The sequence below is a fragment of the Canis aureus genome, chromosome 18 (genome assembly GCF_053574225.1).
Source record: "Canis aureus isolate CA01 chromosome 18, VMU_Caureus_v.1.0, whole genome shotgun sequence".
NCBI lineage: Eukaryota > Metazoa > Chordata > Mammalia > Carnivora > Canidae > Canis > Canis aureus.
In genome coordinates, this window is record NC_135628.1 from 30,317,706 (window position 1) to 30,345,444 (window position 27,739).

The window sequence follows — 27,739 nt, forward strand, 5'->3', positions numbered from 1 at the left end:
TTGCCACAGTAAGACTTTAATATGATGGTATGGGAAGCATCAAAAGGATAGTTGGAGGCTAAATATCAGGTTTAAATTGTGGCTCTGGCATAGACTAGCATCATGGACATGGACACGTTGCTTAAAGCTCAGAACTTACACATTTTTGAAGCAGTTTTTGAATAAAAATAATACTTAACTCATGGAGTTGTGAGGATTAGATATGTTAACATATATAAAATGTGTGGTAAAATATGAGTGTAAGAGAAATAGTATCTGTTACTATTAATATTAGAATATGATTATAGATGTTGTCAGTGTATAAGCAATCGAAACCATAGATGTAATAGGGTATCCCAGGTCAACAGTAAAGAGTGCGAACAAAGCGTAGAACAGAGTCCCAAGGAAGACAACATTTAAGGGATGGATAGAGGAGTGGAGGAGACCTGTTCAGATGTTACCATGCAGGTAGGCAAGTATGATATTGTGGAAACTAAGATAAAAGGACATTTGATTAAAAAGAATTGGTTAACATTACCAAATACTAAAACAAAAACCCCAAAGAACAAAAACAGATTGCAACATTTCACACCTCCAAGTACCATGAGAAGGTTGTAACCATGTAATTAGAACTTACTGTCCTATATTCAGATTTTATACAGTTAGTGGTGTGCTCCAGGTTGGTTTTTACAGGGGATTCTCAATTCTCAGTGAGTTTTCAAGATGAATATTTTCAAACATTTGCTTTACAAGATAGGAAAGTGGAAACCTTGACAAGAGTTGTTGAAGTGTAATTGTTAAGGACAAGTCCAGCGGCAGTAAGCTGAGGTCTGAGCATTTGAAAATTTGAAGACAATAGTAATACCTATGAAGAGGCAGGCAGGAAGGTATGGGCCTGAGGGAGACTGGGAAGTTTAGATTTTTATTGTTCTGAGATGGGAAAATATCCTGATGTTAAAGAGAAGAAGGTGGCAATATGGGGGAGAGAAGATACTCAGTGGCATAAGGATCTCAAAGCAGTAGGATATGGAACATAGGTAAGCAGTGGGACTTCAAGGGACAGTATTAGAAGGGACATTGTTAAGTGTAATGGAATACATGGAGAAAGGATGGTTCCTGCACAGGTATTTTGTAACTTGATATCAAGTTCAGGAAACTCTTGTCTGATGACTAGTACTTTCTCTTTGAAATAAAGGCAAAATTTAAGAAGAATGGCATAAAAAGTCAATATCCAACTGGAAAGCATTGTACCACTCAGTACTTAGTAAAATGTGATAGTAATAGAGTTAGTCCTGCTCCCATGTAATGGGGGTTACTTATTTAAGAAACTACCAGACCTTATGGTTTAGCTCTCTGATAGAACCCTGTTGGTGCCAGGGCATAGCAGGGAACACTCAGAGTGGCGATGTTGATTAAGCATCCCCAAGGAAGCCAAGTCTGCTTTATGAAAGGTGGCCGGATTACTTAAAATCATGAAAGCAATACCAGAAATGATGCTGTAGAGCTGCCCATTATGTCTTTTTCATTGAATTAGAATGCTAGGAAAAAAAGTATTCAGAAATTATCTCTTCACCTATTTATTTGTAATACCAAAAATTCCCATCTTTGAATACTTTCCTATGGAAAATCAATTTTTCTTGATAGCCATTTTTTTTTTCCATGAGCGACTGTTGGCCACAAAGTAGAAGAAAAACTTTACAGGCTTTATTTCTGAAATGAATTACAAAAGATGTATGATTGAAACAAAATGGAACTTTTATCTGAATGAGGTCAATTTGAAAGGAGAAACTAGATTTTGAGTAACTCTCTCTTGTATCCTTAAAGTTCTGTCTTCTGAGGCACTGAAGTCCCATTATAATTAAAGGGATCCCATTAATAATTAAATATTTTACATGTAACAAAAGAAACTGGTAGTTTTCTTAGTTTTTTATAATTATTCAGAAATTATACTCAAATTTCAAAAATGTTTAAGGTAACATACCAATTTTGGAAAAACATCAACTTGTTGGGGTTTGCATCATATGGTTCTTTTTAGTATCTTTGCATTCTTCTTTCTATAGGGCTTTGTACAGGAAATTTTATAATGTCCATTCTACATAAAGTTTGTTTACCTTTGTCAGCCAATCATTTATAAATGTAGATATAGAGCTTTTTTTAATATCCAATTTTACAAAATATCCAAAGGCTTTATGCTTTAGAAAATAAATTTCTCATTACAAATATTAATATCTGCCAGTTTTAAAAGTTCTGGTTTGAGAATTTATTTAAACTGGGTAAAAATATATATAGGGAATATACAAAGATTTGTAGTGTTTTAATTCCTGATACTATATCAGTTAGAGTAAAGGACTAAGCTCCTCTAACAAAGACATCCCAAATCAGTGTCTTAAATAAGACAGAAGTTTATTTCTGTTTTGGGTAATGGTCCAGATAGATCATCTAGGTCTTTGAGCAGCTATGTCTCATGCAGGTGGTGCCTCTGGCATTTTTAGTGCATAACTTCCTAAGTCACTGGTTGCCACTGCTATAAATAAAAATGGAAAGAGAAGAACATAAGCCTTGAGCCAAAGATTTCCTCTTAAGCAAGTCAAATGGAAATTGCTCACATCATTTTTGCTTGCACTCCATTAGCAATGAGGGATAAACATGTGGCCATACGTGTACCAAAGGAACCTAGGAACTGTGGTCAGCCAGCAGCCATATCTCAACTACACTTTACTGTTACAGACGAGGAAGGTGAAAGTCTAGTGGACAGCTAACAATATTTGACCTTGGTACAAATGAATGAAAAGGAGAAACACACTGTTTAAGAGCATTATCCAACTTGTAGAAATTTTTGTAAAATAAGATTTGGGGTTGTCTCATTGATATTATTCTAGATTACTCTGTGCTGTTGTAGATTGAATCATAATGCATTATGTTCACGTAACATGTTTTATATAAAACCAACAAACCTTCTTAAGGAGAGAGCAACAGTGTATCAAGAGATAAAAAGCCATGTCATACTGAGATTTTTACCTATACCTGTTTTACCCATACCTGTTTTCCAGTTGCTTGAGGCGCTTTCTTCAATTAACTATGCATTTGTAAATGTATTCATACATATGCATTTCCTCCATAGGGTGTTTGGTATTGGGTTTCCTCTTACCTAGAACTTAAGAGGTCAGAAGGGGAAATGTATCTGGGGAGAGTTACATATATATATATATATATATATATAATATATATATATATTATATATATATATATTATATATATAATACATGAACTGGAGGGGTGGCAAAAAGGAAGTGTTTTAGGGAGGGCCTCAGAAAATCGATGAGCCCACAGGGTGTGTGAAGAATGAATTGAAGCGTCAACATTTACAAAAAGGAAAATCAGAAGGATATTACAGGAATAAAAAAAATGTGTATACAAGGACATAGGGTCTGGGGAATTTCAAATTAGGTAATAAGTTGAGTGAAGGGCCCTGAAATGAAGCAGAGTGTTTAAAAGGACCTTGGGTGCCATGCTGATATGTCAGCCTGGGCTATTTGGTGATTCTAAAACGCCTGGCATATGTGAATGTACTTCTGGGATTTATGTCACTATAGAAATGTCCTTGCCAATGGTAGTCTGGAATATTTTCTCTTTTTTTCTTTTAAGCATAAAACATATCACCATGAAAAGTAAACCAGCTGATTTATTAAGCTCAAAATAGAAAAATTCAAATTTCAGGGAATAATAATATTTTTAAAATCTGGTTTTCATTATGTAACAATAGTTCTCAGCCTACATTTTTTAAAAAGATTTTTATTTATTTATTCGAGAAAACAGAGAGGCAGAGACGCAGGCAGAGGGAGAAGAAGGCTCCATGCCGGAAGCCTGACATGGGACTCGATTCCAGGTCTCCAAGCTCACGCCCTGGGTTGAAGGTGGCGCTAAACCACTGAGCCACCCAGGCTGCCCCAGCCTACATTTTAATATGCAAAACGCTCAATCTTTTTTCTTAAATAGTATATAGCAATACAATTGTATCTATCCTTTTTCCATGAGAAACACTTTATTTTTACATATAAAATAAGCATAGCAAGACTATATGAGATAACTTCTGTTATACAGTCTCTGCTCATCTAGTGAAGTAAAATAAGTGTTATTTTTTATATTCAATCATACAAAAGAATCAAGTGTTGATCATATGACATGTTGAAAATATTTTTGAAATCCCATAAAACTTTCAAAGGAAGTTTGTAGATAATGAGTAGCCACTGAAGGTGTTCTAGCCAGAGAGTAATGTGATTACATTGCTTTATAGAAAGATTCCTTTCAAAGCAGTTTGGTGAATGAGTTGGAAATAAATAGAGGTAAAAAAGAGAAGTGAGAGGTGAGTGCAGGGAGGGTGGAAAGGAGCATGGAAGGTAGAATTAAGAGACACCCAACTAGGGGCAGAAGGGAGGAGTCTTAGAGGATTGGAGGGGGCGGCGGCGGCGGTGGCGGTGGTGGTGACTGGGGCAGGGGCCTAATGGGGAAGGGCTGGCCTGGGATGGTGTGGGTTTCGGTGGCGGTGGTGGTGACTGGGGCAGGGGCCTAATGGGGAAGGGCTGGCCTGGGATGGTGTGGGTTTCAAGCTTCCAGCCAGCCCAGGTGGAAGCAGTGTCGACTAGAGAAGGCTCTGGGAGGGAAAAGGGAACATCTAGAAGGGAAGCTCACACATGTGTTCTGCTTTAGAAATTTAATTAATATTATCTTATTAATATAATGACAATAATATTCATATGACTTGGTTTTATCCTAATGTTGACTTGTTGCAGAACATATTGTTTCCATGTGAGAACCTTTTCCCAACTCTTAGATGTCCTTCCAAGTACTTCCTTTAATTCTCGTTCCTTATCTTCTTCATGTCTGTGTCTCTAAATCAGAAAAACAAGAACATGCTTACGAATTTCACTTCTTGGCTCTGTTGGGGGGAAAAAAAAACACATTGTGCTCTGAAAGATTTCCCCATGCCTCAAAAAGCACTAAAATTATTTCTTTTCTTTCTCAGAAGCTTCCTGTTACTTGCTTTGAAGTCTTTGTGATCAAGAGAATTAATTTGAGTCTCTCAGGGCATTGGATTTGGAGTGAAAAACTTGTCTTTACTGTTAACTTGCTGTGTTGTGTTATACAGAAGACGTCACCCCCTTGGAGCTTTGTTCTGCCATTTGTAAAATTAAAAGTTTGGATTAGATGAGAGTTTCTTAACTCTGTTGGCTATTGGCCTCATTTCAGAGATCTATGAGCTCCCTAAAATTACATGTAGAATTCTGTGTCATTTATGTAAGCACTTTTCTACAAGACCCACAGCTTTCATCAGATTCTAAGGGTTCTGGTACCCCCCAGAAATAAAAATAACAACAATAACAACAGTATTGTGATCATTTGACATAACTACGTAACTATTGGATTTTTTGCCATAAAGCTTCCATCTTTTGATGGCAGCAAAAATATTCCACAAGACATATCATGGAATTTTCTTAGATATATACATATCATTTTATGAATTCATTCTTAAGTCATGCTGTACCTTTTAGTGCCTCTATGATCATCTAAGGAGCCACCAATAATATTCCAGCATCTGGTCTCTGAGGGAGAGGATGCGGGGAGGAAAATCAAATGAAGGTACAGAGGTCACACGAGGGAGGATTCTGTGTGGTCCAAACTTGTGCCACCTGATTCTTGAGACTAGGAGCATGTTTAGATTTTTCTTCACTTATGCAAGTCACAAGAAAGGATGTTAAACTCTTGGCATTGTCCTTTGGCAGAGTTGCCAATGTCTGTCCTAGACACAGAAATTGGCTGCAAAGTACAAGTGTGGACAAAACTGGCCAAAAGCTTGTCTAACTCTGAGCAGTGACAGTTACAGAGATAAAGTGAGTAAGATAAAATAAGACTGAGTGGTGACCCTAGAGCTATTTTTAAGTCTAAATCTTGGCCAGCACTCTAATAAACACCAAACAGACTTCCTAAGTTCCAGATAGCATAATTATATAGTGATTACTTTTTACTTCTCAGTAACTCAGTAAGAATACAGAGTTTAATGTAATTTGTTTGCTTAATTTATAAACAGTGGTTTAATCTTTAAGAAATTTATACGGGATCTATATTGACATTAATCATATGTATTTATCATGGCCCCTCCCCTGACTTCTTCTTATATCTCTCCCATATCCTGGAGACCATTGCTTTTCAAACTGAGGTTAAATGACCCATTTGTGTTCATTTGTTTATTGTAATTTTCCTCAATTTATCATCGTGTTTTTACAGTACATACTTAGTAAGCAACTTGTCATGTAACTCACCACAGTAAACTCACCAGTGAGTGTTTGAGCTGGTCTATAGCCTGTTCAGTGAAGTGAATCCACTGATCCCTTGCTTGGAAATTGCAGGAATGTGATTTGCAGGAATTTTTGCAGCACTAAAATGAGAGGACAGTTGAAATGTGGAGAATTGGGATGCCTTGGTGGCTCAGCTGTTGGGTATCTGCCTCAACTCAGGGCGTGATCCTGGGATTTGGGATCACGTCCCTCATCCAGCTCCTGGCAGGGAGTCTGCTTCTCCCTCCACCTATGTCTCTGCTTCTTCTCTTTCTCTCTCTCTGTCTCTCATGTATGTAATGTATGTATGAATGAATGAATGAATGAGTAAATAAGAAAAAGAAAAATGAAAAAGAAATCTGGAGAATACATATAATGGTGGTAGCTGGCCCATGGTAGCTGGCCCATAGCTTTTACCCATGGTAAAAGACCTCAATGGGACAGTGCACCCAGAGCAGCCTTGCAGTAGTATTCAAATGCAGCAACATTTTTCAAATTTGTAAGTAAGAATCATTGGTAAAATATTAATACAGAAAAGCATTAGTCAAAGAGAACTACATTAAAAAGACTATAAAGAGGGATCCCTGGGTGGCGCAGCGGTTTGGCGCCTGCCTTTGGCCCAGGGCGCGATCCTGGAGACCCAGGATCGAATCCCACATCGGGCTCCCAGTGCATGGAGCCTGCTTCTCCCTCTGTCTGTGTCTCTGCCTCTCTCTCTCTCTGTGACTATGATAAATAAATAAAAAAAAAAAATTAAAAAAAAAAAAAAAAAATAAAATAAAATAAAAAGACTATAAAGAGAACTACATTAAAAAGACTATAAAGTCTTAACAGCAAAATCTCAAATTCTCAAATGTAATCTCTAGTACTAAACTGGTTGACAAATCAAAGAAGAAATTAATTTATTGGTGATAATATATTTAATACTCAGGCACACAATTTTTACTCTTGTATGGCAAATGTTTACTCTTGTTACTATTAATATTTAGACATTATATATATATATAATATATACACATATGTATATGCATTCCTTTACATTCAACCTATAATTCCACATATAATTCACATGGGGAATCAAATCTGTTAAACTTAACCAGAGCTCAATAAATGTGTTTACGTTAGATTCCTGGAAATGAAAAACCTTGAGTTCTGTTTTTGTTTGGTTTTGGCACATGGTATTACAAGTAGGAGGAGGCAGGCCACTCCCCCTGTTCACATCAAGTCATAGTTTTTAATGTGAGATAGAGCAATTTTAAAGCAATCTAAAAACTTTAAAGATGTGACAAGGGATTCATTCAGGTTTAGTCCTAACATTTAGCATCCTCAAGGTGGTGATTTGACACCAGGAGTACTTCAGTATCTTCCATCTGAATAGCCATCCTAGTAATCTTAATAATATCCTCCTTAATAAGAGTTAGGTGTTTGTTTTATTAGTTAAAGTAAGTTTTAAAAGTTCGAAAGTAAAATGGAAGTTACCGATGATCCTCAAATTTAGGGGAAATTTACTGAAACTATTCAGTAAATCCTAGCTCCTTAAATATTCTGTTAGAATCATATATTACAGAGTTTTTGATCAACTTGTCATTAAAAAGTCATTTTGCTCATTTATTTAAAATCTTTATTCAGTATAAAAGGTTTTTAAGTAATTATGACTCAAAAACTCTGACTATATTAAATAGCACCAGTTTTATTGTATGTAGAATGTCCCAATGAGGTGAAATGAGCTTCTATTAATACTTGATGATTCTAATTAAAAGGCTAAATGGTTGTATAGCTGTATTTAGAGCCTAACTGTAATTTTTATGGGTTAATTTGATGGTGCCCTTAGGAATTATCTCAGCTAATTGGGATACTACATACTGTCTTTTTTAAAATAAAAAAATGTTATGCTTGACTGCTAAATTTTGAAGAAATGGAGAATACTACATCAAAGTTTTGATATTCTTAATACTGAACACACGACACAGGCTGCACATATGGCGACATCATGTTTATTATCACGGTTTCTATGACCTTAATGAGAAATCACTGGCACTGGCGTAGAAAGGATATTTACATGTTTCCTGTGCATTCCCTGCAGAATGTTCTTCTGGATATGGCATTCCATAATACTGTCATGGACTTAGTCTGTCTTTCCATGCTGTGGAAAGAGAGAATGCAGATGTTTCAATTGTATCACCTGATAGCCTCTCTGGAAAGCATTTATTTTTTTATTTCTTTTTAAAGATTGTATGTATGTATTATGTATTTATTTATTTATTTATTTGAGAAAGACAGAGCATGAGCAGAGAGAGGGAGAAACAGACTCCCTTATGGTCAGAGAGTCCAATGCAGTACTCAGTCCCAGGACCCTGAGATCATGACCTGAGCCAAAGGCAGACACTTAACCAATGAGCCACACAAGTGCCCCTGGAAAGCATTTAAAGTAGAGATTTTTAGTGGCAAATAACAGAAACTTAAGCAAATTTTAATGATCTAATCGATTTATGAATCAGCAGCCAATCTAGCGATCTAGTAATTTAAAGGGAAATCTGAGGAACTGTACAAAATGGAAGGATTTTATTGGCAGAAATGAGGCAGGACAATTAGTAAAAGAAATTAAAGACTTGTTTTAAGCAAGGTCGCCCTCCCTTAGGAGAAGCAAAAGGGGTCTTATTGCGTGGATTACCTCATCATCCTTTGGAGAATGGAGAGGGCCCCATGACAGATAACCTCATTGTTGTTGATCAGAAAAATCCTGACTGACCCCTTAAGACCATGTTTCTGTGGGTGGTTGAGTTTGCAAAGAGGTTAGGTATTATGCCCTGGTTTGATGATTTGGCCTAGCCTAGGTGACTCCATTTGTGTGTGTGTGTGTGTGTGTGTGTGTGTGTGTGTGTTTAACACTGGAATCAATCCCAGGTGAATCTGAGTCAACTCACTTCTTTCCAAATCACTTATGACTTGGTTCATGGTAACGTGGTGAAACAAACCATATGTAGACCTAATATTTTTAAAAGCCTATGTTTGTTTTTCTAAAATCTGGTTTTGTTGCATGTATGTGAAATTATGATTTGGGTTTGTTATTGATTTGCCTTTGCTTACAGTAATGATATCACAGTCATAATGACTTATAAAATGCTACTTATGGTAATAGAGGGGCTGCTTAGAATTAGTATTCTTCCTTTCTGAAGATAAAGTATAAAGGAAATAAAATGGAAAAAATTTCAGACTTGTAAAGAGTTAACTTTAAAATTAAATTTGAGGCTTTACTGATCCTTAACAGTGTTCGTTTTTCTGGATACAGATTGTTTCAAGTGTATAGGGTAAGTTGGGATGTTTCAGAAACTTCCCTGAGGGGGCTTTATTTTTGTTTACCACTTAAAATTGTTTTCTCTTGTGCATAAAGTGAAACATTTTGGATGTACTTATTGCTTATCCACTTGTATCACTGTAGCATATCAACTAGCTTTTTATTGTATTTGGCAGGCTTATTTATTTAAGAAAGCCTTGAAGAACATTTTTGAAATATTGGCTGGCAAGAAAATTAAAAACAATAACAATAAAAAACTTGTCCCTACTCAACAGATTTGCATCACTGCCCTCTCCTGAGGCGACAGTGTTGTTACTTATAGAAAGGTTAGAAATGAGAGCTGACAGTCATTTTTACAGATCAAATCCTGCTTCACTTGGCAGCCACATTTTCTTGGGCACAGTCTACTTAATCTGGGCCACACATCTATTGTCATCTAATTTAACTTTTTTTTTTTAATTCAAAAAATGTATTCTAAGAAGGGCCACCCCTTAATATCATATACATGCAAAATTTTTGTGCTGTTTTTCTTTTAATACCATAAAATATTACAAAAGACACCATTGTAGTCTTTACAGGAAAACTTAAAGATTTGCATAAACATATATATCTCACAGTTTATTTTGAATTCTGTTTGTAACTATTTTGTGCTGCCTTTGTTCCTTCCCTTGTGATGTAAAGTGTGATGGGATTAAATTATTGTTAGTACAACTGACCCTTGAACAACACAGGTTTGAACTTTGTGGATCCACTTATATGCAGATTTTTTTCCGTGGATACAGTACTGTAAATGTATTTCCTCTTATGACTTTCTTAATATATAATACAGATGATATACAAAAATATGTGTTAAATTGTTTACATTATAGGTAAGGCTTCTGGTCAATAGTAGGCCATTAGTAAAGTTTTTGGGAATCAAAAGTTATATGCAGATTAGCAACGAAGTGGGGATTTGGTGCCCCTAACTCCCACATTATTAAAAGATCACCCGTATAAGGATTGCTGCATATGTCTGTCATTGCTTACACATCAATAGGAAGAACAGATTATAATGGTTGTCCCTTGGAAGAGAACTTGGTATTTTATAACTTCTTTAGGATGCAGAAAATGATTGAAATGAGTATTATCTATCTGCAGAATAATAATTACTATATATTTACCCATAGTACCCTAGTTTTAATTTATAATCACACTCTAAATATTTTCTGTTGACCAAGAATTCATAAATAATTCACTGTTGATGAAGAGAAAAGAATTAGATTTAATGAAAATGAGAATTACAGTTTCAGAGTAGAAAATAAATGCTTCCCAAGTTTTTGTGGAGATTATACTTTTAAGAGAAAAAAGCATGTATGTCCAACTATGCTGAAAGTGTTGTGTATGTGTAAAAATAACTTCAAAGGTGTTATATAAGAAATTGTATTGAGGGAAATACAATGTGTATATAAATAGGTGCTGTAACTGGCAAGTAGAATAGACTGTATTAAGGACTGTAAGAGACTGATCATTTCTGCGTGAGGGAATTGAGAAAAGCTTTGTGGAATGGATAGCACATCAAATGCATGAACATCAAAAAAATCTGAAAGACCACAGTTACATGAATGAGGGCAGAAACTAAATTGTCATTGTGTTCATTGAAGAGTATGACAAGCCTAGTGCATAACTGGCAGTAAATAAATATTTGTAAAATGTGGCCACATGTTGGATTTTTAAAGTGAAACTTACATAATAACAATAGGAGCTCTTGTTAGGCAAGACAAAGATGGTAGAAGGCTGGAGATACTTGGATTCTGTCTTCATTTATTCTTTGAACAATGCTTTGTGCTGGGATTGGAGGAAAGCACTAAAGGAGGCAGACATGTTCCAACCATCAAAGAGCTCAGAGTACAACTGGGCTTAGGGGCAGGGGAAAGTAATATTTTTTCAGAAGGGAAGTTCTATTGTTTAATTCTTGAATGCAGATACTTAAGGCACTACAGCATAAATGGCATCAGCTGTATGAGTGAAGACCATGTTTGGTAGAGACAGCACAGACGATCACAGGCTTGTGTGGCTATCAAGTTGAAGTACTGTGGTAACCACACATAATTACATCAGGCTACTGATAGAAGGTTTGATTTAAAGGGTGAATTCTTGGGTGTTTGTAAGGGGATAGATGAGCAGCATGTGGCATGCATCAGGTGAATGCTTTTCCAGAAGCCAGGAGGTTGCCTCTTTATGGGAGAGGGTGAGGTGGCACTTGTGACATCATGCTAGTTTTATAGTTTTAAATGTGTTGAGTATAAAGTTAATTGGGGTCTACTAAAATTTCTAAAATGGTAAGTTATACATAAGATACTAGATTGCTTAAGGCTTTGTCCTCAATTTTCAGTACAAATTGTGTGTTTTACTTGTTACTTGAAGCCTTTATCTACTAAACATTCTTTATATAGCCTTTGATGATAAACATAGATACCAACTGACAGCATATAAAATATACACTTGTAGCCAACTTGGTAATAAGAATAGTGCCCCCCGCCACCCCCGGCAAAAAAATGTCCGGGTTGTAACTCCTGGAACCTGTGGATATGTTACCTGACATAGCAAAAGAGAATTAAGGTTGCAGATGCAAATAAGTTTGTTAGCAAAATGACCTTAAAATAGGGAGATTATCCTGGATAATCTGGTAGACCCAGTGCATTCATAACAGTGCTTAAAAGTGGAAGAGGGAAACAGAAGGATCAGAGATATGAAGTGAGAAAGATGTAACCAGCTATTGCTGGCTTTGAAGCCAAAGAACGTGTGTAACTTCTAGAAGCTGTGAAAGGCAGTAAAATTAATTCTCCCCTAGAGCTGTTAGCTCAATGAGACCTATATCAGTTCCGACCAATAGAACTCAAAAATAATAAATTTGTATTGTTAAGCCCCTGAGTTTTTGGCAACAATTTATTATTTATTATGGCAACAAATAGAAAATCAATACATCAACATTTAATAGTGGTAAAGAACACTCACAGGTTATTGTTAGAAAGTACTAGAAACAAAATATTGTATATTAATGACAAGGCATTGGAGAGTAAAATGTCACAACTATCAGGGTTTAATACCATAGTTTAAAATTATGATTTGTTGTTTACAGTAAGTGTGAGTGTAACTTTAATAAAAGCCTGAAAGTACGATAGGTTTTTTTTTTTTAAATCCTTGCAGATGAAGCAACAATAAGTTGAATCAAACCATAATGAAATTTAGGGGCATAATTAAGGGATTTTAAAAGAGAATATACTAATTCTTGAGTAAAATAACAGAATTATAAATATACTGATACCCAGATTGTTTGGCTATTAGCAGTATAATAAAGTACCCCAAGTCTGAGGACTCATGTTTTTTATGTCATGATCTTGATGAAAAGATTTCCTCAGTACTTCATATTTTGTTAAAGTTCCCAAAATTCATAATGAAATGTGTGTACATGTCTTGGGGGAGGAGTCTGCTTTAACAAAATAAGGATCATTTTCTCTGGGTTGAAAATTACACAATAATGAGATTTCCCAGGACAGGTTTTGGTACTGAGGCCAGGTCTCTCACAGATGAGATTGAATACATGACTATATATGTTTCTACAGTTTAAAGTGAGTCATGTGCAAAATGCATTTTGACTCTTACAGGAAATGTGCAGTAATAATTTCTCAAGGATTTTAAGGAGCCTCTTATGAAGGTTGTCAATGAAGAGCTTGCAGTTGATTGTTCCTCTCAGAAATGTTACTTACCTTTGAAAAGTTTTTTTACCTTTGCCTTCCAGCCACCAGTCTCTCCCAGGAGATCTTTGGATGTAGATGTTACAGAAAGTTCCAGGGATGTCAAATACCAAATACTTTACTCGGTACTTTTATAACATGGAGTGCCTCCAAATTTCGGCATACCTTATGAAGTTAAGTTTCCAAAAGCTTAAAATTTTCAAAGTTAGTAAGCTACATTGTGGCTATAATATATAGTAGAATAGAATGTCATATTTGGAAGAGACATTAATTTCTCCCACTTCAGGTTGATACTCTCCTTGAGATAAGAAATTTTGTCTCAGTTAATAAAATAATATTGCTAGATTGAGATTCAGGCCATAAATCTCACTACTTGCTACTTGCATTATCTCTTTTCCCTTATCTCTAATTGGATCTTTAACTGTCCTTCCTTCTTCCTGGTTGTGAGGCTGAAGTGACATAATATATTAGAAATTCATGTGAAATAACCTAAGGCATGGATTCCTAATGTTCCCTCCACCCTGCACAAAAAAGTTAGTAACTGTCTGATGAAATTTATTCACAAAATTATGTCACTATATTATACTCATGGAGATTCACAATTTATCTTGACCTATAAAACCTTCTGAGTAGTCAGGTAGCAAAGAAGCCAATTTAACCCAACATTTCTCATGCTCTTTTGTTACAGAACATACAGTGCATACCATGTGACATTGTTTAGAGAATGCCTTCACGCAGAATTTACACATGAGAAAACTGAGGACTCAGAAGATTATGGCTTGGACATGGGGAGGAAGGCCTTTATACTCAATAGAATTTCCTTTATTTTCTTTACTTTTTGCAAGTAGAGAACCACAGGGTTTAGTAAGGTTTTTATGGCATTAGGGATTTTAGAAATAATTCTTAATATCTTTAATTGCATAACTTTTTTTCCTTTTTTTTTTTTTTTTAAGAAAGGGAGAGAGAAGGGTGGGGAGAGCAAAGGGAAAGAGAGAGAATCAAGGGGGCTCCCTGCTGAGTGTAGAGCACAGCACACAGGGCTTGGGGCTCAGTCTTACAATCCTGAGATCATGACCTGAGCTGAATTCAAGAGCTGGACATTTAACTGACTTAGCAACCCAGGTGCCCCTAATTACATAACTGCTTAAAATTTACTTGTTATTATTAATATCATCATCATTCTATCCCATTTGATCCTAACCTGCCTGTTTTCAAAGTGTCTGTGGTGACTCTAGTAAAAATTCTATATTGTATTTGTGACTGTATACTAATAATTTTACAGAACCCTGTTTGAGTCTAAAATCATAGTTTTGTGGAAAACTTAGATGAAGTTCAAAAGTTCTACTCATTTCACACAATTATATATATAGTGTGTTAATTCTGTGACAACTTTTTTTTCTGTGACACCTTTTGAATAAATTATATGTAAAATTTACTATGTGCGATTATAAATCAGCCACATGAAACAGATTCCCCTTGATGACAAATATTACCATAATTATGTTTCTCAAGGACCATCAGTTCTATTGAAACGACAGAAGCCAGCTGAGGCTGAAGGCCTGATGTGTGCTGCAGTGCGTTACCTTCATGCTTTATTTTTTTAATTGCCATGACCTGTTCCTGAGGTAGTATTTATTTTAGTTTTGTAGGTAAGGAATCTAAACTACTCTATTCTCCTGACCCCTCTATTCCTTAGGAGAGCCATTCCTGGTCTAGTTACCTACAAGCCTCTAAGAATCACTCCTAATTATTCTTTCATGCCCTACAGTCAATAACTAAGTGCTCTGGATTCTAATTCTTTCTTTGTGGTATTTCCCATGCCCTTTTTTAATTCCTCCTGTGACCACGGTTATTCAGACATTGCTTACCTCTGGAGAGTTGCTGGGGTGGTTTTATAGGTGGTTCCTCCAGTAATGTCTTTTCAAACACTGTCCTACATCCCATTGCTAAAATATCTGACCACATCTGTAGATTCCATTGCTCATGCCCTTGTTACTGCATTCTGCTGCTATTAGGAGACAATGATGATAGGTACGTTAGTGTTTTGCACATGACTGTGAAAACCATACTAGTCAGCCATTCCCCTATCAGAAATAGACTTTATTACTATGACTTCAACCAGAATTAAATGTTCCTCATTCAACAATTTCTCTTAGATGTAAGTGGCAGTTGCACATCCATTAACCTTATTTGTACTTTTCTCTCCAGTTATGAATTTGTATCCTTGGACACTTAACATCCTATTTAACCCCTAGCTTAGATGGATCCCATGCATATCCATAGGTTCCTGTGCTACACTTTTCTGGCCTTAGATTTTTACTGACTTGTGTCTCAAAGTTGTTGCATAAGAGAAGTTTTTAATTCTCTAGGTGTCTTACGATAAAATCTTTCCTGAATAATGAAAAGTTGTATCTCTAAATACCCAGAAGTATATATTTCAAGTCATTTTCATCTTCAAGTGCTTCACGCCCAGAGAGGAAGCTTATATATAGGTGAGGTTTTCTTGCTTGTGTAGTTTTATTTCTGAGATTGAGATAGTGGTCATGTTTCTCATGGTCATGATGGGGACTTTGTATCCTGCTTGCCATATGGCAGGGGCTCTTAGTGCTTTGTATTCATTGACTCAGCCAATTACAAGTTAAAGAATATCTTAGATTTTTTTCCAACCTCATTTTTTAACCATGAGCTTCACATAGAATATAAAACTGCCAAGCCTACCCAGATACAAATATTTACTATAACTTTTTTCTTGATCTATTTAAGCATTTGTTATTCATTTTTAAATCATCTTGGTGAAAGCTTACTAAAATTCTTATTTGAGGAAGAAGAAACTAAATTATAGGTGAACTAGGATTGAGATTGATTGCTCTAGTGATTTTATAATGCATTAATGTGCTAAAATCTAGAAGTACTTAAAACCTCATTAGAATTTAACACAGGATAGAATTTTGAATTATACATTATTCTCAAGAGATTTATTACAGACCTATACTTGCAATGTAGATGGTGCATTTTGAGTAGATGAGGAATGTAGCCCAAGAATTTAAAATATTAGTGTATAAATATAAATGTGGAAAATTCTTAACAAAGACTACTTTTTTTTTAAGAAATGGGGAATATTTTGAAAAAATTGTTTTTCCATGACTGGTTCAAAATCAGTAGTTTAATTAGCACTTATATTTGAATTACTAGCTCAATGTGTAATCTTTTACTGTATAATCTATTTAATACAATAGAGAACTTTGTTGTTGAAATCAGAAACCTTTTCATATTAATTATGGTCCTTTGTTTAAATTAAGATGAATACATGCATATTTTGTATTCAGTGGAAGATCTAGGGTTGTCTAAAATTACTCATACACATACTTCGCTGTGGCTTTTCTCATCAAGCAATTTGAAATGTAGTTAAATAAATAATCTTCCTAGCACTCTGATAATGACTAGCCTGGGAAGGAGAAGAATTATAGTGAATGGTAGGATATATGATGCCTTTTAGGTGTGCCCTGTAAAATGAGATATTTTAATATTCATATTTACATAGCTCACTTAAATCTCTTATGTTTAATACTTTAGATTTGTTGGTCTTTGTAAGAAAGTAAATCAAAAGTTCTGTACAGCTTTTAGCTCCTTCTAGGGTCTCTTCTTAACTCATTTACATAAATAGAGAAGAAAAACACAGAAAACTGGATTCTTGGTATTTTGCATGAATCCAGACATCACGTGTTGATAAAATATTTAAGAAATTGTGTAAGTGGGGTAGCCCAGGTGGTTCAGCGGTTGAGCGCCTGCCTTTGGCCCAGGGCATAATCCTGGAGTCCTGGGATCAAGTCCCACATCGGGCTCCCTGCATGGAGCCTACTTCTCCCTCTGCCTGTGTCTCTGCCTTTCTCTCTCTCTCTCTCTCTCTGTCTCTGTCTCTCATGAATAAATAAATAAAATCTTAAAAAAAAAGAAATTGTATAAGTAAAGCCTAGGTGTCAAAGTATTTTTAATAAAGTATCACAAAATAATTTTTCTTATAAAAGGTGAAAGAAGATACAGGGGCTTTGTGGGTCCTCATCTCTACCACTGTAGCACAAAAGCAGCCACAGACAAACTGTAAATGAATGGTTGGCCCTGTTCCAATGGCACATTTCAAAGAGAATAAGTAACCTTGATTTGTGATGAGAACCATAGTTTGCCGACCGCTGGTATAAGATCACAACTGACATGGAAGGAGGAAGGTGCTGGACAATTAGGAAGGATCAGCCAAGCAAAGGTTCTTAACCTCAGATCCATTGACCAGTTTTTTTTTTTTAATTTATTTTTTATTGGTGTTCAATTTACCAACATACAGAGTAACCCCTAGTGCCCGTCACCCATTCACTCCCACCCCCCACCCTCCTCCCCTTCTACCACCCCTAGTTCATTTCCCAGAGTTAGCAGTTTTAAGGATTAACATGCAGCATGTTGTGCACTGGTTTCTTTTTCCTGTGAAATGTGTCACACCTATCTTCACTGCCTGAGGCATATACTGCCGAGGCTTTCTGTGCCCCCCCTCCCCCCATGTTAAAGACTTACCTGTTGTTAAAAATGGCAGAAGTTTATAAATAAATGTATCCTGAATCATTGAAACAGATACATAGGAGATATTGAGAAATATTCAGACCTCACCAAAATTTTCCATGAATTAGAAATAGAAAGGCTGTTCCTATGAGATTGAGATAAAAAGGATTATCAAAGGCCATGGTTTTGAAACTGTTCTAGAGAAAAATCTGACCGATTGCTCACAGGCCTTCTTTAGATGGTGAAGGGGTCAGAAAAGAAAGTGTCACTGCTGCTCCTGATTCTTCATCTGAGGCAGTTCAGCTTTATAGTCTATTTCTTTAAGTCTCTGCCTATTAATTTATATATGTAAAAGAAATAATACTTTTAAAAAACTATTGTATAATAGTAAGTCAATGAATACTATACAGTACTTATATTTTTTGCCCTTGCCTGTACAGTATTTCTTTGAATATACTTTATTATAAGCAATAATTCTGCTTGACTTTTTATTAACAAGGAATTCAATAATGGCAAAATAATATTAATCTTAAATTTAATTATGTCTGTGGGAAGTACGGTTGACTGACCTGTAAGTCTGTTAACTATGGCACTTCTTTGCATTTTGTTGCAGGTTTTCTGCTCTGGAAAAACAATGCAACTATTGATGGTTAGTCTTGGAATTGCAATGTAGAAAGTTCTGCCAAATATCTAAATTGGGATTATTTAAGTAATATTATTAACTCTTAAGCCATATAACAGATTTCAATCTGGGTGACACAAGAGATGTATTTTACATTCTTTCCTTTATTGATCAAGTTTTTTTTTTTTTTTTAAGTGCCTACTATATGCCAAGCACCAGCAGTCTGAAGGCAGGTATAGTTTTGTTGCAAGAGAAAGAAAAAAGCATTTGATTGCTGTATCACATTGCTATTTTCAATTATTTTAGTATCAATACTATTTACTTGGAAAAAAACTCATGATACAGAGTCATTTAACTTTTAAGAGTTATTTTTTTAAATGTTGTATTTGATGAGGACTTTCTCAAATCACCCATTTAAACCTTAGAAAAATTCTGTTATCTGTAGGGTAGGTTCAGGGGTGGAAACGTCAGGTTTTTTGTCCCTATTTTGCAGATGAAAAAGAAAATGAGAATGGATAACTTTAATGAGATACCCAAGGTCACACTCTTCTACTAGACTGGCTGTTTCCTCCTCCTTTTATTCTTGACTATACTCCACTCTTCCTCTTCCTCAATTACTAGCCTTGTGGCTTTCTCATAGAAAGTGATCTACTCAGAGAAAGAGAGTGAATAGGTCCTTTAAAATGTTCAGTAAATATTTTAACTAATGATTCTTTCTACCATTCATCGAAGGACAACATAGTTTTAAAGAAGAATATGTATTTTTAAATGTTTTCACCATACATAGACAGTTTTATATAACTAGGAAGTATATTAGTGTCACCAAGTTCCTTTTTTTCCTTGTGTTTACATTTTGATGCTCCTTTAGCATTGCAGTTATAATCTCACACACCTCATTGATGCAAGATAAAACATGAAACACAGGTTAATACAGGTATATACAGACTTAGGGCATAATTTGGATACCCTGTGATGATCTCTTAAAAGCTTCTGAATGATTCTAAAGCATCCTTGGTTAATAGTTTTTGCAGGTACTTCAAATTTATTTTTTCTGTTTCTCAGACTATATAGTTTATTTTCCCTTCACCTCAAGATTCAGTGCCTTTGCCCATTCTACACTTACATAGCCAAATCCTTTTCTTGAGAAATTATAGATATTTAAGCTATGAAAGATTTGTTCTATTTGAAAGATTATTGTAGGTGGTAGGTAAACAGAAGACATTCTCTAGGAATTATGATCTTGTTTTCACATAAATATGTTCAGTTAGAGAAATATGTCAGATATATATGAATAGTTGACATAGTTTATGTTCTATTAACCTTGCTTATTTTTACAGCATGTTGATTTTATTGTCTTAATATTTACATTATTTTTGGTCATTTCAAAAGTGAATAAAGCTTATGCTATAAAATACTTTTCCTACATGGTATTTTCCTGAAGTTTTAATAAAGCATTACTAGTTTAATCAGCACTCAGTGCTCATATTTTGTGCAAATTGCAAGCATGCACTATACAATTCATCATGGGATTGTATACTGCAAACACTATGGTCATGAAAAAAACAAAGGTCAGAGCTATCTCTAAATCTGACACAGAATTATTAAGTTTATTCTCATTATTTTTGAGTACAAAATGCTTATAAAAAAATAGAACCACCAAAGCAGTGGATATTCTAATGAGAAACTGAAGTACAGTGTCAGGGGAAGTTGAAGGGAAAAATAAACTTTTTGGAATAAAATGACTGAAAATTACATTTAAGTGATACATAGTGTTTGATTTTTCCCCCCATATCAGACAGGTAAAGTGCCAAGGTCATAACAAGGTTTGAAGGAGACACATATCACACAATGGTATGAACAGTCAATCATTATGCTTATGAACTACGTGAAGATCTGGTCTTCTTAATCATATGCTAATAAAGGAAGATTTTGTGTACCTGTCTCTAAACTTCAGTCCTCCGTTGGGAGTTTAATTCTGAATACCATACATCTTCAGTATTCTTTTCATTAAAAAATATAAACTTAATGCATGAACCCATACTTTTTATAAAACAATTTTTAAAATACAGAAGTATAATAAAGAGCAAAAGTCCCTTTCTGTCCACCTATTCCCCTCCCTTCCCATGCTTAATTACATCAAAAAGGTTAAAGTGTAGATCACTAGAGTTGAATATCTCAGTTCTCTTTTCTGAAATAGTATCTTAATCTTGTTTTCTGTTATATAATGCTTCTGTAGTCGTTTTCTGTAATATGCTTCAAGAAATTCTATTACAGAATTTAAATGGCACAAATTATAGATCTCCGAGGTCTTAGATATAAGGACTACTTTCAGAGATCTTAAACTAGAGAGAAATCTTAAAATGTATGCATACATATATTAATATATAGGTATTGTGTAGATATATCACATATGATATATATGTGTATGTATATGTGTGTGTGTGTGTGTGTGTGTGTGTGTAGCAGACATATGGAACATCAGCACTTCACAGAGAAGATTTCATGGAAGAAAGTAGGTGCCCATTGTTTATTGAGTGGAATAAAAGGAGGGTAGTGGAAAGATATATGTGATATGTCAGAAATATACGTGTGTGTATGTGTATATATGTGTGTATATGTTTATATATAAACATATAATACTATATATTTTTGGCTCTATACACATAACTTTATATGCAGTTAATAAAATATGTTTTATATAAATATATAATATATAATATCTAAGTTACTTATGTATGTTATTTTATATTTATAATATATTATTTAAGATATATGCCATATATATTTATTATTTATATGTTATATATTATATATAGGTGTATACACACACATGCACACACACACAATTTTCCCACTATCTTCCTCTCATTCTACTCCAATAAACAATGGATAACTACTTTCTTCCATGAAGTCTCCCTGTAGTGATGATATTTCATGCATTGAATGCAGTGGAGACACCATGTAAATAAAAATATTTGTCTCCAATACTATGAGTTCCTTAAGAATAAAGACCATGTTCTCTCTCTCTCTCTCTCTCTCTCTCTGTCTCTCATGATTAAATAAATAAAATCTTAAAAAGAAAAAGAATAAAGACCATTTGTTGCTTAGTAACTGTTAGCATTACATTATGACTGTGTTTTGAGTTCTACATACTTGAAGTCTGTAGTTGGTAACTGGGTCCTTCTTGAACTTCAGAAAGGGTGGAGCATGGAATCATAGAAAAAAATTATTTTTGAAATTCAGATGGAACTGGATTTAATCCACAGGATACTTATTTGCTCTGTAAACTTGGATGAGATACTTAAATTTTTTTAAGTTTATTTTCCTCATCTGTAGAGATAAAATTCATATCATATGGTTATTAAGTGTATTAAATGAGTTAATTTAAAGCATTTGGTAAAGGCGTATAAGAAACCTTAGTTCAGATCTATATTTAAATATCTTGAAATGATTCCTGTGCTTTAATATCAATTACCAATTTATAGTAAAATATTTAAAACTTAAATTAAAAAAAAAACTTAAATTTTATACGTATGTGGTCAGGTAAATTAAGAATTTAATTTACCATTTACCCCAATGTTCCATATTAATTAGCCTCAAGTATCACACAGTTGCATTTTTTATCTAAGAAGGTAAAATTGAAAAGTCATTTAGAAGTAGGCCCAAAAGTGTGAGAATTTGGGACACAAAAAAGGAGCCAATTGAAAAGAAAGCAATGTGCTTCTCAACTTTTGTCACTGGCAGGAAGATAGGAATACTTCCATCTGCCAAGGACAGGGAAGGGAATAACGGTACATAAATACATTATAAAGGGCACTGTAAGAGTTTTCATGCTTCAGAGATAAACAGATAATCATTACCATATACAAGTTAAAAATAGTATGGAAATAGTTTTTCATGGAAGATTAACAACTGAAGCCAGAAATGTTTGTGGTTGCTCATATGGAAGTTGCTTTGTTAGATGAATGTACTGACTGGGCAAGTAGTCAGTAATTTGTGTGAGCTGTTACCCTTAGAGTTCAAAATCCTGCACAGAGTGGCTCTGATTTCAGATAAAGTTGCATATGTTGGTAGAATTATTTGCCCTTTGGCTCTTGAATCATTTATGAACAGGATTTTTTTTTTTTTTAGTAGAAAAGAATAGCCTTCCCTCTAGCCTTGTTTATTATCAGAGCGTTTAACATTCATATGCGCTTGCTTAAGTGTTCATAACAAGCTTGTAGATCCCAAAAGAAGCTGAAGAATTATTTCTGGTGGTCTTTTTTTTTTTTTCTGGTGGTCTTTGAATGTGTAATTGCTGCCAGCTGAGGAAGTGAAATTCCAAATCAGTTTGAGGAACTTTCACAAATAACACTTAACATAATTATAAGGCATAAAGCTTGATATATAGTTTATATAATAGAGCCTTACCTAACCACAAAATAATCAAAGAACAGTCAAACAGAGGTCTTCACAGAGGTATATATTAAGTTTTGCTTTACAGCGTAGTTCTTTAGATTTATTAAAACCTCCTGGTTGTGCATTTGAAATTAGGCCTATTTAAAACATCCTTGTATGAATTTTCTATTTTGCTATGAGCATTTCCAGGAGCATCTAACAATAATGATAAAAAGGCGATCATCAAAAGGCAGAAAATCCTCCACCTTTGCTTAAATATATTGGAATAAAGTGGTTTTAAGATCTTGGCCAAGGACACTTAGTGGTATTTCTTTACTTTTCAAATAGTGTTTTCAACTTTCAGGGAAATAAAATTTTAAAAATCCAGATTACTTATATCACTAAATAATTATACTATAAAATTATTGTTACTTTTCAGAAATGTTTGATATAGTATTCACTTAAATATGATTACCTTTGCTTTATGGGTAGATTTAATTTTGTGCAACTTTTTAGGACCTTTTCTAATATTTTGACAAAGGTTAAATTTGTATGTGTTGTGGCTAAAAATCATAATTTACAAAGCAACTTGAGAAATGTCAGGATTGCCCATATTCTTCCCATATAGACTTCTGTACCATTTATTCCTATGTTCACTTTTACTTATCTGTTAAAACTTTAGCAAGTGTTAAGATATTACATACAGAAGTTTCATACGAAGAAATCATCCACTCAATGTCTCTCTTTCCACACCTCCCTCACCTTATTAAAACATGTGCTTTCTTGTCTACTTCCTCTTTTTTGGGTAGTGTTTTCCCATTACAGAGACTAGAAACTGGAATCATTGAGGGAATTCTGAATATGCTTTCTTTGCTATGTATGTAAGACCTGCATAGATCAGTGCTTATCATTTTAGTCAAGGTCTCTCTTATTTCATATCTACAAATAATTACTCTCCCTACCTTTAATCTAGTGGTTTTCAAGCAGAGGCAAATTTGCCCCAGGAGACATTTAGCAATAGTATCTGGAGACATTTTGAGTTGTCATAACTGAGGATGTGGTGCTATGGGCATATAATGAGTAGAGGTTATGGATGATGATAAAGTTGCATGAAGCACCGGGCAGCATCCAGTGAGCCTTACTCAGCCAAGAGTGACAATCATGGTAAGGTTGAAAACCCCTGCTCTAATTTCTCTTTGATCATTTCTCCTCCAGAGGATTCTTTTTAAAATGCTGCTTTTGCTACATAATCTTCAGGGTTATGATCTTGAGTATATGATCTAAGTTCTCCCTGGTTTCAAATTTAGTCAAGTCAGGGGATCCCTGGGTGGGTCAGTGGTTTGGCGCCTGCCTTCAGCCCAGGGCGTGATTCTGGAGACCCGGGATCGAGTCCCATGTCGGGCTCCCTGCCTGGAGCCTGCTTCTCCCTCTGCCTGTGTCTCTACCTCTGTGTGTGTGTGTCTCATGAATAAATAAAATCTTAAAAAAAATTATTTTGTCAAGTCATACATTCTAACCCTGCTGCTTGTTGTGGGATCTTCTGTGGCCTTTGTTAGGGTGTTGTCTTCACAGTCATTATACAATGGAATGACTTTTAGGTCCCCATATCTTCACAACTTCCTTCCTTCTTTCCTTCCTTCTTTCCTTCCTTCTTTCCTTCCTTCTTTCCTTCCTTCCTTCCTTCCTTCCTTCCTTCCTTCCTTCCTCCCTCCCTCCCTCCCTTCCTCCCTCCCTCCCTCCCTCCCTTCCTGCCTTCCTGCCTTCCTGCCTTCCTGCCTTCCTGCCTTCCTTTCTTCTTTCCTTCCTTCTTTCCTTCCCCACTCCTATTTGATGATGCCAGAGAATTCTACTCCTTGTATTTCTGAACTTGCAGCTCTTTCCTGGAAGTTATAATTGACCATTGTAAAAAAGCATTCCAATGAGATTATGCCATTACATGTATACTACTTATTAACCATTTATTTTCTCATTTCTGTGATTATCTTTGTTTTAAAAAAAATCATTTCTGGGCACCTGGGCGGCTCAGAGGTTGAGCATCTGCCTTCAGCTCAGGGCGTTGACCCCAGGGTCCTGGGATCAAGACCCACATTGGGCACCTTGCATGGAGCCTGCTTCTCCCTCTGCCTCTGTCTCTGCCTCTCTCTCTGTGTCTCTCACGAATAAATAAATAAAATCTTAAAAAAGTAAAAATAAAAAATAAATCCTTTCTAATAATGAAATTCATTTTCCAAAAATAATATGGAGTAGATTCCCTTTTGAAACCAGAAGTCTTATGTACTCAAGGAGCAGAATGAAAATCTTCAATCGCTTGACTTCCTTCTAGATTCCTCAGCAGCCTTTGAGGCATTATTAGAGAATACAAGAACTAAGATGTTAACCCTTGTATTATTCTTTAACTTTTTGATATATATTTCACCATAAAAATCCTTTGAGATTATAAATCTTTTTATGACAGGATCTACCTTGTTAACACATTGTTATGTATCTCATGCTTCCCTGTATAGCCCTATTATACCCAGTAGATGGTAATTAACTGTGTGAACAGAGTAACATGGCCAAGTCATCAAAGGTAGTACTGAAAACAAGCAAGGCAGAAGCTTAGCCAGGGAATATTTGTAGTAGAGTATAAGGGCTGAACAGTTAAATATATTCATATTTTTACTGAGAATTTACTAAAAATGAACTTAAAAAACCCTAAAAACAGGAAATGTATTCCATTCTGAAAATATGGAACCTCCTCATCCTTAAATCCCAAACTTCTAGGAATATCTTCCAGATGTTATTCAGTTGGGACCTAATTTTTCAAATAGGATACAGAGATTCATTACTTTTGTCTCATAAATAAAAGTGTTCCTTGGCAGCATACAAAGGAGGAAAGTTAGTTCAAGGGAGTTTCCCAATTATTGCACTTTGGCAAAATGAGGCTGGAGCAGTGTTAGGAAGTTCATACTTGCCCTTTGGAAATCCATTCTCCACTTTAGGAATGGGCAATGTGAAACAGAAGGATGGATTTGCAGTCATGGTTTTTTTTTTTTCTGTTTATTTTGGGGTTTTTGGGAGTTTTTTTAAAACTTTAGTTCTGTTACAAGGATTAAATAAAACAGGCAAGACAGTTTCTGCTAGATGCCCATCTCCTCACTTCAGAAACACAATTTTATTTGACACAGTAGCAGCATTTCTTAGTCATGCAGCTTGGGATGGTCTCTGTGATGTGACTGAACATTTTCTAGAGTTTTTATTTATAGGGACCCTTTTCTCTCTTGCTTCCTCTCATCTGGAAAATATTCGTATACATTATTAAAAGAACATAATAACTCTGATTTCAGAAGAGTATCATTTCTTTCCAATAACCAAAATATCATACCATATCTACTATTTTTAACACTATCATGATATCAATATTATAAATTTTTTCTTGCACACAACTCCTATCAAGAGTTTGATCAGGACAACTGATTTTCTGGAGGATATGATAGGTATGCAGTAGGTATAGTCTGAGATAACTTTAGGTAGAATGTAGAAAACTTTTTTTTTTTTAATAGTTTGTGTGCATTCCAATTCTTGTCTCAGATCTTTCATCAGGAAAGAATGGGTCCTATGAATTAGAATGGCAGTCTGTCAGAAATGGTGGAATGCTGAAATAAAAATATCCTTTCTGGTCACTGGACTTATTGCACATTGAGGAGGAATGGGAAAGAATAGGAGGGATAAGAAATGTAAATGTAGAATAGGAAAAGAGACAAAGTTACATCCTGAAAGAATTGCAGAAATTTATCAACAAATAGTGCCAGAAATCTAAATTTTATTTCTTACACATTTTTTTCTTTCCAAATATGTACTTCCCTGCACAAATATGTCCTAGCACCTACTCTGGTGTAGGCATCACAAGAGAAACTTGGGGTGCAATGCTGAGTGTGGACAGACAAGATAACATGATATCTAATAGCAGCCTAGAGCTTCAGTCTAGGAGAGAATTGCATTAACAAATGCAAAATTGGAAGAGAGACGACTAAAAAGGAGAGGTACCATGAGAGCCATGATGGGTGGATTTGACCTAAGCAGGCATGTCAAGAAAGACTTTATGAGTAAGAGGGATGAAAATAAAAAGCAACTTTGTCACCCAAGCTGAGATATGAAGGAAAGTAATTTGGAAGAGAGTATTGTAGAGAAAGGATAAGAATGCCTATGACTAAAGAGAACTTAAACTGAAAAGCTTTACAAATAGGTTAATGAGGTTAGAGTGGAGAGATAAAGGCAGAACATAATTATAGAGGAGCACGATGTGTGATTGGCAAGATGGATCAGGTCATTTTTCCCCTAACTAGTGTATTTAGTAGTACTGATTAAAATAGATGGATTGCTAAAACTTTTAATCTTTTTCTTTTATGTTTTTACTCTTATGCCTTAATACAATAATTAAAGCAATATATACTAGTGTTTTTTATTTATAACTATACTGTAAGACTGAAAATAATTTGTGTATTATACAGTTAGTGATGAAGTAAAACTAATTATTTTCTGATGTCTTTGGATTGCTCATTACTATACTCTTCTCCTTTCTTCTATTCATCTTATCCCTAGTCATAATAATTTTATTTCTTTGACTATAATGTTTTATAAATGTAACATATTTGGCATATTCTTATGTCCATAAGAAAATCCTACTCAGGTTGTATGTAATACGGGTTTAAGTTGTCCTGCCTTATGACTTGGAAATAGTGAAGATTCTTTTTTTCACTGCCTTTTTTTTTTTTTCTTTCTATCATTAAGAATTTCCATGTCTCATGTTCTAGCCCAAAACCAGCTTTCTTGCCAAGTTATTCCTTTGACTTTGTTATTTGTCATCTGGTTTCTC

At 34.9% G+C, this 27,739-nt stretch overlaps 1 protein-coding gene, 1 long non-coding RNA gene and 1 other non-coding gene across 20 annotated transcripts in view; 1 reads left to right on the top strand and 2 right to left on the bottom strand.

Annotated features, from left to right (window-relative positions):
- CRPPA (CDP-L-ribitol pyrophosphorylase A) overlaps positions 1–27,739 on the top strand; it is a 340,908-nt gene that overhangs the window by 241,419 nt on the left and 71,750 nt on the right. For 8 of the 17 annotated variants that reach the window (XM_077856685.1, XM_077856691.1, XM_077856700.1 and 5 more), the window contains one exon: positions 5,003–5,361. The exons of 7 other annotated variants lie outside the window; for them this stretch is intronic. In XM_077856685.1, coding sequence (XP_077712811.1) covers positions 5,003–5,188 — 186 coding nt within the window. In that variant the 3' untranslated portion in view covers positions 5,189–5,361. Of the gene's footprint in view, positions 1–5,002; positions 5,362–13,384; positions 13,514–18,498; positions 18,535–27,739 lie in introns of those variants that run through there. 2 more of the 17 variants (XM_077856689.1, XM_077856687.1) reach the window with 2 other exon arrangements.
- LOC144288817 (uncharacterized) lies at positions 8,098–21,538 on the bottom strand. Of its 2 annotated transcripts, XR_013356814.1 has the most exons (5): positions 21,405–21,538; positions 20,445–20,507; positions 18,455–18,508; positions 15,209–15,348; positions 8,098–8,454 (listed from the first exon to the last, which is right to left on the bottom strand). It is a non-coding gene; the product is annotated as an uncharacterized LOC144288817 (long non-coding RNA). The 2 variants fall into 2 exon arrangements; XR_013356815.1 differs by lacking the exon at positions 20,445–20,507.
- LOC144289230 (small nucleolar RNA U13) lies at positions 20,297–20,400 on the bottom strand. Its single transcript, XR_013357221.1, has one exon. It is a non-coding gene; the product is annotated as a small nucleolar RNA U13 (small nucleolar RNA).